Genomic DNA, 13,840 nt, shown 5'->3' with positions numbered 1-13,840 from the left:
AAGAAAAATACTAAATGTGACCCTCAACCGTCGCCTCCAAATCCCTAAATACTTCAGCAATCATGTAAGTTTAACTAAGATTTATGGAGAACTCTCACCAAATGCTGGACGGAAGTACCCAAAATAGGACGGTGTATTCAAATAGTCAAAGAATCTTAAATTTTAGCATCAGAAGACTTGCAGTTTCACTAATTAAACTGTCTATCCAAGAAATTCTTCTACATTCTATAGTGTCTCTGATAGATGGACCTCCAGCCTCTAATGATAGGAAGATCTCTATTTCATGAGACAAATCACTCCGTTACTGTACAGCACTAGCCCATTTGAGTGTACATATACATACTCTATTGGTTTCCCAAGACCAACAAAACAGAACTATTTCAATCTCAAAAAAAAGCAAGCCCTTCATATATCCAAAGACAGCTATCACACTTTCTTTTCTTTTCTTTTAACAATAAAAACCCCTACTCTTCAGTTGCTGCTAGTAAGAAATCTTTTCCACATTCCTCATCCTGGGAATCCTTGATATGCTTGCCAGTTTGTCAATGTCTCATTCAAAATGTGCCACGCCTAGTACTGCACACAATATTGCAGCAATGGTCTGACAAGCACAAAGTACAGGAGCTTTACTCTACTTAGTTCATAGTAAGCCAATAAATCGCAATTCATCTTCACATGTCCCGCTGCCAAGCCAGGTTTTTCATCTTGTAGGTACTATAGAAACACCCCCCTTTAAATAGAGGATCTTACCTGTTGTATTTAACTTGCTAATTCTGGCGGCGCATTCCAGCCTATTAAGATCACCTGGAATCTCCATTCTATCCCCTATCATAATTATTAGCAACATCACCCAGCTTTCTCTCATCTTTGATTTCAGTAATGGGTCATCCTTCAGTACACTATTTGAAAAAAGATGTTCAACAGGGATGTATCAAGGATAGAATCCTATGCCATAACACTGGTGATGTCTATTGAGGCAATCAACATTTTTCATATAATTGAACGACCAGGTATGAGCCTTTAAAGAAATCAAGACTATCAACGCTGAAATCAAGATACATTGTGCTGACATTATTTCCTTTGTACACTCATCTGAAGACCCCAAAGAACGAACCTGTGAACTTAGTTGCTTCGTGCACCCATACTGGCTCCCAATGATATCTGAATTCTTTTTCAAATGCTGAGTCCAACTACTTGTTAATTCACTCAAGGACTTTGTTAAGAATGGTTATGGAGCTCATCTGTCTGCAGTGTAGCATGTTTTCAAAAAGAGAGGTGCTTATTCATGCTCAATTGTCCCATGCTGCATAATTTTTAAGTTACTGGTACTGGCCTGAAACTAAATCTGAAAGTTCCTTCTGACCTTAAGATGGCCATTCATCTGCATCATCCTGACTTTCAAAAAGCAGCTAAATGTCCCTTATCGCCTCACTTATCTTGAACAAATATCTCAGAAGGAGTTACAGCTCTGGTCATTTCAGCTGGAACCGCATTTTCCTTGCTGGTTAAGAGAAGCAGAGTGAACAAGCTCTGCTTTTTCTCCCTATTACACCATCTGCTCAAGCAATGAGTGTCTCTTGCTTTGATTTTAAAGCCTTACAAGTTGTTTAAAATAATTTTAAAAGCCTGACTTCCTTATGCATTTCTGCTTTACTGGCATTATTCTTAAAATGTCATGCTGCTTTTTGTTTTCATTCTTAATCCTATGCCCCTCCTTCTATCTTCCACATACAGTATTTTAAATTCTAAGTTTAACATGGAGGTCTCCATGCAGCCACACTAGTTTCTATTCACCATTTCCTTTACTACTTCTGGTCGTAATTGACTGTCAATGCCACAGAATGTTAGAGCTAGAAGAAACCTTAACTGCAAAGTCAATATTTCAATTTTCAAAACTGTTTACCCTTTAAGGGATTTAAGCATACCTCAGATACAAAAGAGTGAAAAACAGCCTTCATCTGTGGACTTACCCTTTTACCTTATGCCTCGTTATCAAAAGCCTCAGAAGCAGAGATGACTTTAAATCACACCTATACCACTTACCAGAGGGCAGCTTTTCTTAATGAAATTAAAGCTCAGCAAGGCTATCTGTAAAATGGGCACAATAATACTGATCTTACAAGGATACTGTGGGTTTTAACAAGATAATATAAATACCCAGTCTGGCACCTTACACACACTAGGTGAACAGTAAACGTTTGTTTTCTTCCTCCACAAGTCTCATTTTTTAAAAAAATCCATTTCTAACTATAGTTTAGGAAAAGATACAATATCCTAATAGCCTGAGGATTTTACCTACATATAGAATTTACTAATATCTTTAGTTCTGAATTTGCTCTTTCAAGAAAGGATGAAATACTACCAAGGTTCCACCATTAAATTCAGTAACACACCTAGAGAATTGTGCTTTTCACCAATATTGTATTCAATATACTAAAGCTGAATATCCAGTGACAAGAGAGACAGTCGACCTGGGAGAAGACAAACTCAAGCTGGATACTCTCCCTCTCTGGTCCCTAAACCGCAGCTACATTGACTCATTTACTAGCAAAAGATTTAGATAACAAAGCCAGAAATACTACACTAGAAAGACAACTGCAGCATGGAAGTCAAGATTCCAGTCCTGAAGCACAAGAAAGTCCATCGACCTTTCTGGGCTTCAGTTTCTTCATTTCTGAAATACACTAAGGAACGAGGGAGGTGGAGAGACGCTCAATTACCTTTAAGTTACCTTAATGAACTACAATGTCATTAAGCCTTTATATCACCACATACTGATATAAGCAATTTGTGCTTCAACAGGTTTCCCTTGCCACAATTTGCTCATGTACTAGGTAGAGAAATGACAAACATTATGAACATCCAACCTTATCTAATACCTAAATCAGAAGAGTACAGAGGAGCCCAGATACACATATGATCTAGTATCAGGCCAGGTTCTCCTTTTTACTGCCAATCCTTACCATGTCATCCACAAGTCCTTAATGCAGCACCGCAGAACCTCTGACCCACATTTCTGCTTTCATTTATAGTACTAAAAACACAAAATTCCTTTATAAATAGACTTTAGCAGCAATACCAAAGGGCTACAACTGGTGAGCAACCACCTCAAAGATCCTTTCAAACTAAAATTCTAGCATTTTGTAAATCTGTTATTTCTACAAGATCTATGTATAGCGCTTTTCCTCTTCCTTCTTGATCAAGTTTTTCTTTTCTCTTCAACTTCCTTTTATGTTTGCTCCAATATTTCTTAAGTATTACTTTCTATATATTCCCTGATTTAGATTTGAAAAGCAGATGATTAAAACTCTATTTTCCCTTGCTCCTCTCTCTATCCTGAAATCCCTTTTAAAGGTGCCCTTTTAAAAATTAATGTGGCTCGGGGCTGGCTCTGTGGCCAAGTGGTTAAGTTCGTGCGCTCCACTGTGGCGGCCCAGGGTTCGCCTCCTGGGCACGGACAAGGCACCCCTTGTCAGGCCACGCTGAGGCAGCATCCCACATCCCACAACTAGAAGGACCTGCAACTAAGATATACAACTATGTACGGGGGGCGGGGGCTGGGGGATTGGGAAGGTAAAGCAGGGAAAAAACAAAAAAAGACTGACAACAGTTGTTAGCTCAGGTGCCAATCTTTAAAAAAAAAAGCACCTCAATTTAAAAAAAAGAAAAAAATTAATGTGGCTCTACATTAAATACTTTTTCATCTTCCACGAAAATTTAAAGATAAGCAACGATCTTGTTATGTTATCAACAACAAATCATAAAGGTCATGCTATATATCACCTACTGGGGAAAACCAACTTGGTAGTTCAGAACCTAAATCACTGGTACAGGTACAAGGTCTAAGTTCCTCATAATGAGTTCCAATCTATAAGGAACAGTATTAGATTTCAGAGAAATAAAATTACAGGAGTAAACCTGACTTCCCTGAAAAAAGAAATAATCAAACACAGGAGGCATATGTATACACACGGATATGTGGGCGTATTATGTATATGCGTATAACTATGTGTATATGTTATTTTAAGATGCCTACCTAGGGAAATCCAAGTTAAGAAAACATATAAAGAAAAACGCTATTTGTATTAAACTTCATTTGTATTAAATACGTATTTGTATTCATATGTATTTCATTTGTATTCATATGTATTAAACATACTTATATTAAATTTTCTACTTTTAGTAGCTTTGGAAAAAAGTTTGGTATAAGAGGTTGATTGTACTGGATTGAGTTAGGTTTTTAAATTAAATGTCAAGTATTTTCTTTGGTCCCCAGTTTCACCAATAATGAAGAACTGGCCCTCCCATTCCTGGTTCTGTTACATCCCCAGGTTTCATTCTTTAAATCACCAAAGTAGTAAAGGAAAGAAAGAGAGTCAAGTTTTTTAAGGGCCAGCAACATCTTATCCTCAAATCTGCCCTTCCTTTGTGTGAGAATTAGCGTAAAAATGTTAATTTCCACTAAAATCGACAAAGAAATATCCATCCACCAAGCAAAATCATAAACTGTTACTACATGTGATAATCAGAAATAAATCAAATTGCTGGCCAAGGCAAGTTAATTACAGATTTAGACCACAATGGTCCCTACATGTTCTAAATTCAAGGAGATGTAACCCCTGAAGTTCATTTTATCTGGGGCTCTTTGGCTACCAGTGCATATTGTGAAAACAGGTAGTTCTTTTTGAGCAAAACATCTTCTAGTTTGCTCACTTAGTTAAAACAAAGGATATTCTTAAACCAGCAGCATGATTAGTTACCTTCTCTCTTAACTTAAAATAGGATTTCTGCTTTTCTTTCAAAGTGAAACTCAAATCTCAACAAGGAAACAAACAGTAAGTATGTAAGGGAATTCTAACTAATGAAATGTTAAATGCTCAGCCTAGAATTCAGGATTTCTAGCAGAGAACAAACCACAGAAACACATTATGCTGAATACATTATCAAGGAAAGACGTTCTCCCTAAGTAACCCCTAAGTTGTCACTAACATTCTCATTTTATAAAATGAAGTATGAAGCTTCCTACCTTCAAGAACTCGTTTCATTCAACGTACCTTGTACAATTTTTTTCTTTTTCTGTTCATACCATCCACACCCTTGCCATACCTCCTAAGAGTAACATGAGGATGGGTGGTGGAGAACTTAGCCCCTTGTTCTTGAATTTAACTTACCATTACATTCTGTCAAAGTTGACTACTAACAATTTTTTCAAGCCCTGATAATAGCTGTGAATCTTCAGAGCAAATTTTTTCCCATAAATTTGACAAAATTAAACAATACTATTCTCCTTGGGGGGAACATGAAATAAAAAGTACTAAAAGGTGAATGGGACACAAAGTAAAAGATCTGAACTTCCAGGGCTCATTTATAAAAAGAATATACAGGCACTTATTGCTCATTCTCCCCCTTCTAGAGACAGTAACGTACCTGGTGTCCCATTCTTAATGTCTTAAAAACTCAAAGCCAAAAGAAATTAACAGAAATAGAGCTATTTCATTAGCTTCATTAAAACCACTCCAGGGCATTGCTCCCAATTTCAAATTGCCATCTTTTCCATCACTTTCTATACCGTAATTCAGCAAACGTTTGACAAGAATCTATTATGCTAGGAAATAAGGTAAAATCTGCAAACAACTAGGCCCAGATGAATGCATTAACTTGTAGAAATCAGGGTACATTTTTGGGTTTTGTATCATGGCAATCTTCTTAAAATGAATGGGCACATCTATTAGAACATAAACTCTTCAACAACCACAAAATTTAAAATCTTTGGTTTCATGAGAAAAAAATTCAATTATGTAAAGTTTAAATTTCCTCACACACTTAAGTGCCCCCCAAATCATGTAAACTCTTTAAATAAAAAATTATCCCTGAAAATAAGAACTAAACACACCTATTGGGAGTGCTCAGCACACAGCTAGTCGATATATATTTGTGAAACAAAAACTGTACGTTGTATTTGCCATCGAAATACATTCTCTGAGGCACATAAGAACTAGCTTGACACCCATCTGCCTCCATACTTTTGCCTTATGGTTCACTGCTGATGACTAGACCCTTGATTCCCAAATTTCAGCAAGATTTAGAATCACCTGGAAAGTTTGTTTGAAAGGCAAATTCCTTGACCACATCCCCCAGGAAATTATAGTTCCAGAAACTGGATCTTGCTATTATAATAATGATTCATTCAAGTGAATGTGAGATGATCATACCCTCAGTGGCATACCCTGACAATGGACAAGGGAAAAACTGGGTTGTAACCGACATAAATTAGAGAACAGAAAAATTGACTATTTCTAACCTAAAATACCAATTACTCAATTCTCTTAATCATAATTCACCAACTAATGCTTAATAGACAAGACAAAATATAAGCGAAATAACTTTTGACAATGAAAACTGTTATTCAACCCACCAAAAACAGAAATTCTTCTGAAACACTTAAGATATTGTCAATATTTAGAAAAAGACAAGGAAAAAAAGCAAGTAAAGACTGTTGTAATCCAAAGAAACTTACATATTTATGCTGTAAGAATTTTAGGGGAAAAAGTACCACACTCAAATTACTCTTTGACTAGGTTACTGTTCTGTCAATACAGGAGCCACTAGCCATATGTGGCTATTTAAACTAAAATTAAATAAAATTAAAAATTCAGTTCTTCAGTTGCACAAGGCACACTTTAAATGCTCAACAGCCACACATGGCTAGTGACTTATTGGATGGAACAGATATAGAACACTTCCATCATCACAGAAAATTGTATTAGACAGCTCTGGTTTAGAGGTAATGGATATCTAAATAAAACATGTAATCTCTGATCTTCTGAATTAGAGAAGCTCCATCTGGCAATTTCCAATTTTAAATATATACATCTACTTTAGATATTAACTGTAAAACAAGAACCCGAGCATAATTTTTCTGAGACTTGTTCCAAGAAAGGTCATTCAAAAGTGATACACTTATTCATTTCAGAGTATCAAAATAGAAATATTTAACTAAAGAGGTCTGAAAGTATCAAAGGCACTAAAACCACAACGAAGCTTTCACCACATCAGAATCAATGAAAAGTGTTTAATTACTAAAAAACAAAAGGTATTAGGTAAAGTAAGACTGGTCCAGAAAGATTAAAATACTTAAGTCTAGTTTTCCAAATACTTCAGAAGTATCTATTTATATGCATAACAACTGCTCTCTAACTGGTTTCAAAACAACCTTACCACAATTAATTCAAATTAGTGACATTTTACTATCTTCATTTTTAATTGCTTTCCGCCAGCTTCACACGAGAAACACCTATAAATAACATAACCACCACCATATTTACTTAAATATAATTTTATAAGTGAAGGTCCATTAACTCAAAATCCTGAACAAAGCCTGGTTTTAGCAGAAAAGTAGACATAAAAGTTAAGCAAACAATTACCAACTTAAAATTCTCCCTCTCAACTGCATCAGCATCTAGGTTAAAACGATGCTGTATAATAAAACGCAAAAGCATGAGCAGCAAGATGCTGAAGCATGAGAACTACCAATTTAAGAAAAAGATAGTCTTCTTACAAAGAAGAATTAAAACTTCAGACTCACAACTACATGCTAATTCAGCTTTGAACCTACCTTCCCTTAAAGATCTAAACATCATTTTGACTAGAGTTCTCTCTGCAGAGCTCAAATGTACTCAAACATGATCTCTAAATTACAGAAGACAATTATGATTCTAATCAGGAAGTTTCGCTCCATGGAAGAATAATTTTATAAAACCATCTATATAACAAATCTAATCTAATACTAAAACATTACAAATGTGAACAGGTTACACTGATGATTACAGGTTAAGGCAGTTAGTATAATATTCCCACGTATTTTAGAGTCCTTATGATTATCCGTTATTTCAGAGGTCTACGAAAAATCTAAGAGCAAAGAAAAGCAAGAACCAATTGTTAGTAAAAACTGTATAAAAGGATCTTAAAGAGAAAAGATTATAGTAACTTACCTGCAACACTAGTGATTGTAACTGGAACTCCTTGCACTTGAACGCCTGCAGCACCCAGGTTGGCAACACTCACTGTCTGAAGGTTAGGCACTGATGCAAGCTGGGCAGTATTCAAAGTTATTGGGGCACCAGCAACAGCCACAGGAGCAATTTGAGCAAGAGTTGTGCCACCACTTGAAGACACTGGGGTGATGGTTAATTGTTGAGATAACCCAGCATTCTGAACTTGCAGATTTGAAAGACTCTGAATATTCTGAACCTGTACAGTTTGCCAACTGATTTGCCCTGAAGGTGTTAAAGTTGGAGCCCTGATAAGCACCTGAGTCGGATTTACTGCTTGAAGTTGAACATTCTGCAAAGGCTGCTGCTGGATGGTCTGAATTGTCTGCCCTGACTGGAGTTGAAACGACTGTGGTGGAATAGCCTGAATAATCTGCTGCTGAGGCTGTTGGATCTGGATCTGTTGTAAGATAGGCTGGCCTACAATCTGCACCTGCTGAAGAGAATTTGATTGATCTTGTGTATTCTGTATCCCATTAGACTGAAGCTGACTGGAGCTCTGGGCTTCAGACTCAGTAGCAGCAGGTGTTTGAGATTCTTCAATAGTGCGTTCAGAACTACTGGCTGATGTGCTTGCATATTGGCCCGCATCTGCTGAGCTCACTAACGTGTCACTGCTCGTCAGAGATGTTGAAGCAGTGGTTGTGCACGTAGTGGAGGAGGAGGGAGATTCTGGCATAGTACTGGCAGAAGCAGTGGTGGTGGTGGGTGTGGAAACTAACTGACTCCCGTTGGAAGTCCCACTATCAGTAGTAGTAGTAGGCTGGCCAACCTGTCCAGTCCCTCCTCCAGCAGCCACACTGTTTATCACTGGCAAAGCTAAAGTCACTCCTCCAATGTTAATTGGTAGGGTAGTTACAACTTGAGCCTGAGTACCAGGAAGGGTCTGTAATTGCAGTGGTATTGAAACACCAGGTCTAATTTGGACTGGAACCGTCTGATTTGCCAGGTTTTGAGCAAGAATATTCCCAGAAGCTGTCCTGTTAGCAGCTGTGAGTATAGCTTGATTATTACCTGCAGAAATGAGCTGAATTTGACCCTGCAAATCCTGAAGAGATGAAGTACTAGTTGGATTGATTTGAATCTGCTGGCCTTCCACCGTCTGAAGTTGTGGAATCACTTGGTACTGTATACTACCACTTGGATTTTGTACTTGTATGACTTGAAACTGACCGGGGGTGGAAGAATTACCTGATTTAGCTTTTGTAGGAGATGCACTCCCGTTATTACTGCTGGAAGAACTAGATGAACTAGACGCTGGTTGAGAAACGTTATTTTCTTTTGAAGCAGGAGGAGTGGAGGCAACAAGTTGCCAAGCGTTTCCAGCAAGTTGTGTTGTTACCAGTTCTAGCTGTTGTGGCTGATTTTGAAGTTGCACCAATCCTTGGCTCGGATCTATAATAATTTGTTGTTGTCCAGTTGCTTGATTTTCACCAGGAGTCCCTATTTTGCTGCAAGTAGCTGCCAGTAAAGCCAGAGGAGAGGGCTGAGAGTCCTACCCAAAATGGGATGGTAAAGGAGAGGTGGGAAAAAAAAAGTGGGCGGATTTAGTGGAGGCCAGTAGTTGGGAGGGGTTTATTTATTTATTTTGACAGCTCTACATTTCAGAACTCAGGAAGTGACAGAAATCAAAAAGAAATATTATCAAAAGCAGTAAGATACAGGAATAAGGAAGCAGATCCTGTAATATAAAGTTTAAATAAAAAGAAATTTCTAACAAACTTTCTTAAAGTGTTATTTTCCTAAACTCAAAATACCCTTGGGAAAATACACACCGTTTTCTTAGAGTCTGAGTTCCTGCTGTAATTTTAAACAACGTTACCCCGCAAACATGTGAAATCTTTATGAATTTACAATTTAACTTCCTCACTCCCAGAAAGATGCTTTGAGTGGATAAACATTTTTATTCTGCTCTTCACTGCTGGGCAACTAAAGGGCATAACTCCCTCTCTCCCCTTACGTTTCGTGATGAATTTTTTTATATGTTCGCTTTTACCTGGGAGCCTGAGGTTTTGGGTTTTTTATTGTTATTCTCTGGCTCAGAGGTTTTCCCTCCTTCGGTAGCCATCGCCGCTGCCGCCGCTGCCGCCGCCGCCTCCTCCTCCTCCTCCTTCTTCTGATCTGCAACAAACCCCCCCCCCCCACACGCACACACACGACAACAGGTTATTAGGATTATTATTATTCGTCTTCCCCCTCTCGTCTCCTCCCCCTCCCCCCGAACATTAATCTCCATAAACCCGCGATCCACGCACACCGGCAGGGGGTGGGGGAGAAGGAGGGAAGGGAGGAGGGGGATATCACAAAACGTGGTTTGAAACCCGACCCATCGGCTCCAGAGCAACACCCAGAAGGTTGTTCTCTCTCAGACATTAAGACAAAACACAACCCTCCTTCCCTCCCCCTGATTCCCTCCCTCCCTCTCCTCCTCCCCTTAAAGCATCTCAGCGGCCCCGGGGGAGGGGGGAGAATCGAGCAGGGTCTGAGGAGGGAGGGAGGGAGGGAGGCGGTGAAGGAGACCGAGGGGGGTGGAGAATACGTACCGCTCATCCCGCATTAACAGGACAAACCCTCAGACGGAGACACTGGGATAGAGGTGGGTGGGGGTGGGGGCGAGGCGGGAGGAGAGGCCGGTCCCGCCCGCCCGCGGTGGCTCGGAGGAGGCTGTAGCTGGCACAGGCTCTGCCTCTTTTTCCGCGAATGGCCGCCGCTGGGCTGTGGCGTAGCAGCTCCTCTCTCCGCCCGAGCCCGGCTGACTCGCCCTTGATTGACAGCGGCGGCGCGCGGCGCGGGCGGCAGCGCGGGCCGGGGGCGGGGCCGGGGCGGCGCGAGCCCGGCCGACTCCCCACCCCCCTCGGCCTCTCTCTGCCGGAGCCGCCGACTCTCCACCCCTTCCCCCAGCGGATTGGCCGCCGACCTGCCGGGGGCCGGGGCGCTGGGGCCGCCTCCTCTCCACCCCCTTTCTCGGGGTTATTCCTTCTGCAGCTTTTCCTTGCCTCCCTTGGCTCCTCCGGCGCTCTTTTTCTCGGCGTTCTAGCTCAGGCGCGCTGCTGGTAGGCCCTCCATACAGCCAAACTTGTTGTCTCAGGATATCCCGCCCCCTACTCATTTCCCAGCGCCCTCCCCTCAAAATCCCGCTCCAGCATCCCTCGGAATTGCCACTAAAGAAAAAAATAGGGCTATCGCTCAAGGGAGGCGAGAAGGGCGTATGAGGGAGCGCGCGGAGCACCTACGGCTGGGCGCGCCGGGTGAACTGCCCGCTGCCCCCGCGCAGGGAGCATGGCTTTCCTGAGGCGCATCCGGACCCGGGCGCCCTTTTTCCCTGGCTCGGTCCCCATTGGCTGAGCCCCTGGTGACGCGCGCTGAGTGGTGGGAGAAAGGGGGCGGGGCGCTGCCGCAAAGGCTTTCGGCCCTTGTAGTTTCTGGCGGCCGCGGCGGCCCCCTCCAAGGCACCGCCTTCCCTCCCGCCCCCGACCAAGGCCAGGCTGCCGAGCGGAAAGCTGCCGGAGGGGGCGGTGGCAGCAGGGCGTGGCCGGGGCCGAGTGGGAGTTGAACTGAGCGAGGGGGAGGGGGAATGGGTGTTGTTTGCCTGGGCCTATCCGCCGCGCGGGGCTGCCCAAACCACCTCTGCCACCGCCTCCTCGGCTCCAAGCCGCTCCCCCCGGGGCGAGCTCACACCCGGAGCGCTCCGCGATTGAGCGGGCGGCGGCGTGGGGAGGCGGGGTTTGCTGTCCTCCGGGTTTGAATGAACCCGGCTTCTTGGAGCAGCGCCTTCGCCTTTCCTTTCTTTGCTCACCTCCCTCCCTGAGGCCCCCCGCTTCAAATCCGAGGCCTGCTTTCTCACAGAAGAGTATCTTCCATTTTATTTCTGTCTCGGGCTAACTGCTAGAGCAGAGAAATAACCCACCTTCTATGGTTGCATCGTGTTTTGCGGAATAGCCCGCGTGGTTGGCGGATTTAGCACTCTTACTGGTCTCCCAGGATTCTCGAGGCGAAGAAAAGCCCAGCTCCCTTTGGGTCAGCCCCGGACCGTTCAGCATAAGCTTCTGGGCAGGTGGAATTCACGTCTGGCTGCACAAAGCATTTTATTGTCAAATGCACGTGAGCGGTCTCCTGACCCCAGCTTTCCTCAAAGTCCTGAAGTCAGGATGATGCCATGGAATATAATAAGCACCCGATTAAGTGTACCGAAGGTGGAAGTGAATCGCTAAAGTTAACGTTGGTCTTGGGAAGGAGGGGCCCTTACACACCCAGGCTCGTAGCCATCCACTCCCTTTTTACCTGGGCTCCACACACAGCCTTAAGCGTTTATTGTCTCTTGCCTGAGGCCTGACACGTTGCAAGGGTGAGGAGGTCCCAGGTGCTGCACTTGATTGGCATTTCCTTTGCTTGTTAAAGTAATTGCAACAACAGTTGATGACAAAGCCAGCAGTGCAGCAAGACAAAGCCATTCGAATAAAGACTTGCAAAGTATTGTCTACGCCTTCTTAAAAAATGAGCTTAAGATCCTTAAATAACCTGCTCCCTTCCCCCCATATACAATATGGAAGGCTCAAAAGTGCTTCTTGAATTTATAGATATACTGTGTATCCTCGGGTCTTTTTTTTTTTTCCGATTCACTATAATGAATGAGGGAAGACATTTTGCAGTCTTATGAATTGGGGCATTCCTTACAGTTTTCTTACCTTACAAAACCTGCTTCAGCGGGGCAGTGTCACTGGCTCTGAACCACAAGTTAAAAAAAGAATGCTTATCCAATTAGTATGGATCTACAAAGTGTCCTAAATATTCTGTGCCCTATAGTTAAGTGACAACAATGGTATTCATGAAATATAGTATAGGGGAGGGAAAATAATTTTTTCTCTACCCTTCTGAATTCTTAGCTAAGACCCTTGTAATCAAAGATTAACAAGAGAAAAACAAGCAAAATATTATTAATATGTATACCTCAAGTATACATGGGAAATACCCAGGGAAAAATGAATAACTCTCCAAGGTGGCTTAGAATTAAGGCTTAAATATCATCTTAATAGGGAAAGGGCAGAGGGGATGTAGGCCTCTTAGGGGAGAGTAAATAATTTTTAGCAAAAATGAATGGGCCCATAGCAAAATAGATGGGAGGTGTGACGTTTGTGACAAAGTTGTCTGGTGCAGTATAAACTTCTAGTCTCCTCTTCTGTGATAAGAGTCAATCATCCCTCGTTGATGAAAGTCTCTGGGAGGGGATTTAGGATGATTGAGTTCCTTTTGGAGGATCAGTCTTTAGGCAGATAAGGGGAATTGAAAGCCTCTCCCTGCATTTGCTGTTTTGCATGTACCCACAGCTCAAAATAATCAATATGCCAAAGTGGCATATTTTGAGCTTGTATTTCCTGCTACCTTTCAGTAGTTAACCATCCTGCTTTTTATGGTGGACCAAAAGCTTCTGGTCGCTGGCTGAGCCATGAGACATGGGCAGGTGCCCTAAATTAACCGCTTCTCAGGCACCATCATTTTATCTATGTAATAGAAGGTTTAGCTAGATGATATAGTTCCAAAATTACAGTCATTCTTACATCACCTTCCTAATTTAAGCTATGTACCACCTATACTATGATTTGCTGAATGTTTTTCTTTAAACCAATTTACTTTGATTCCTAACGTAATTAATTTAAGAAGTTGATACCACCGTAGTAAGTAGAAAGTCAGTATCATTTGCTGTAGAGGTAGGTATAAATATAAATTCAACAAAATTCTCAGCCTCAGGCCTGCCCAGGTGGTCTCTTTTTGGAGGAAGCAGTTGGTTTAAA

At 41.8% G+C, this 13,840-nt stretch overlaps 1 protein-coding gene across 2 annotated transcripts in view; it reads right to left on the bottom strand.

Annotated features, from left to right (window-relative positions):
• Positions 1–10,878, bottom strand: part of SP4 (Sp4 transcription factor) — a 77,209-nt gene extending 66,331 nt beyond the window's left edge. Inside the window, exons 1-3 of one of the 2 annotated variants that reach the window (XM_070615889.1) lie at positions 10,595–10,878; positions 10,048–10,172; positions 7,992–9,546 (exon numbers count right to left, since the gene is read on the bottom strand). In XM_070615889.1, the coding sequence (XP_070471990.1) occupies positions 7,992–9,546; positions 10,048–10,172; positions 10,595–10,601 (1,687 nt within the window). In that variant the 5' untranslated portion in view covers positions 10,602–10,878. The remainder of the gene's footprint in view (positions 1–7,991; positions 9,547–10,047; positions 10,173–10,594) is intronic. The other variant, XM_070615890.1, reaches the window with a different exon arrangement.
• Between the last annotated feature and the right edge of the window lie 2,962 nt (positions 10,879–13,840).

The sequence above is a fragment of the Equus przewalskii genome, chromosome 4, assembly GCF_037783145.1.
Source record: "Equus przewalskii isolate Varuska chromosome 4, EquPr2, whole genome shotgun sequence".
Lineage (NCBI taxonomy): Eukaryota > Metazoa > Chordata > Mammalia > Perissodactyla > Equidae > Equus > Equus przewalskii.
The sequence above is the reverse complement of the archived record's forward strand: the minus strand, read 5'-3'. Positions and strand labels throughout refer to the sequence as shown.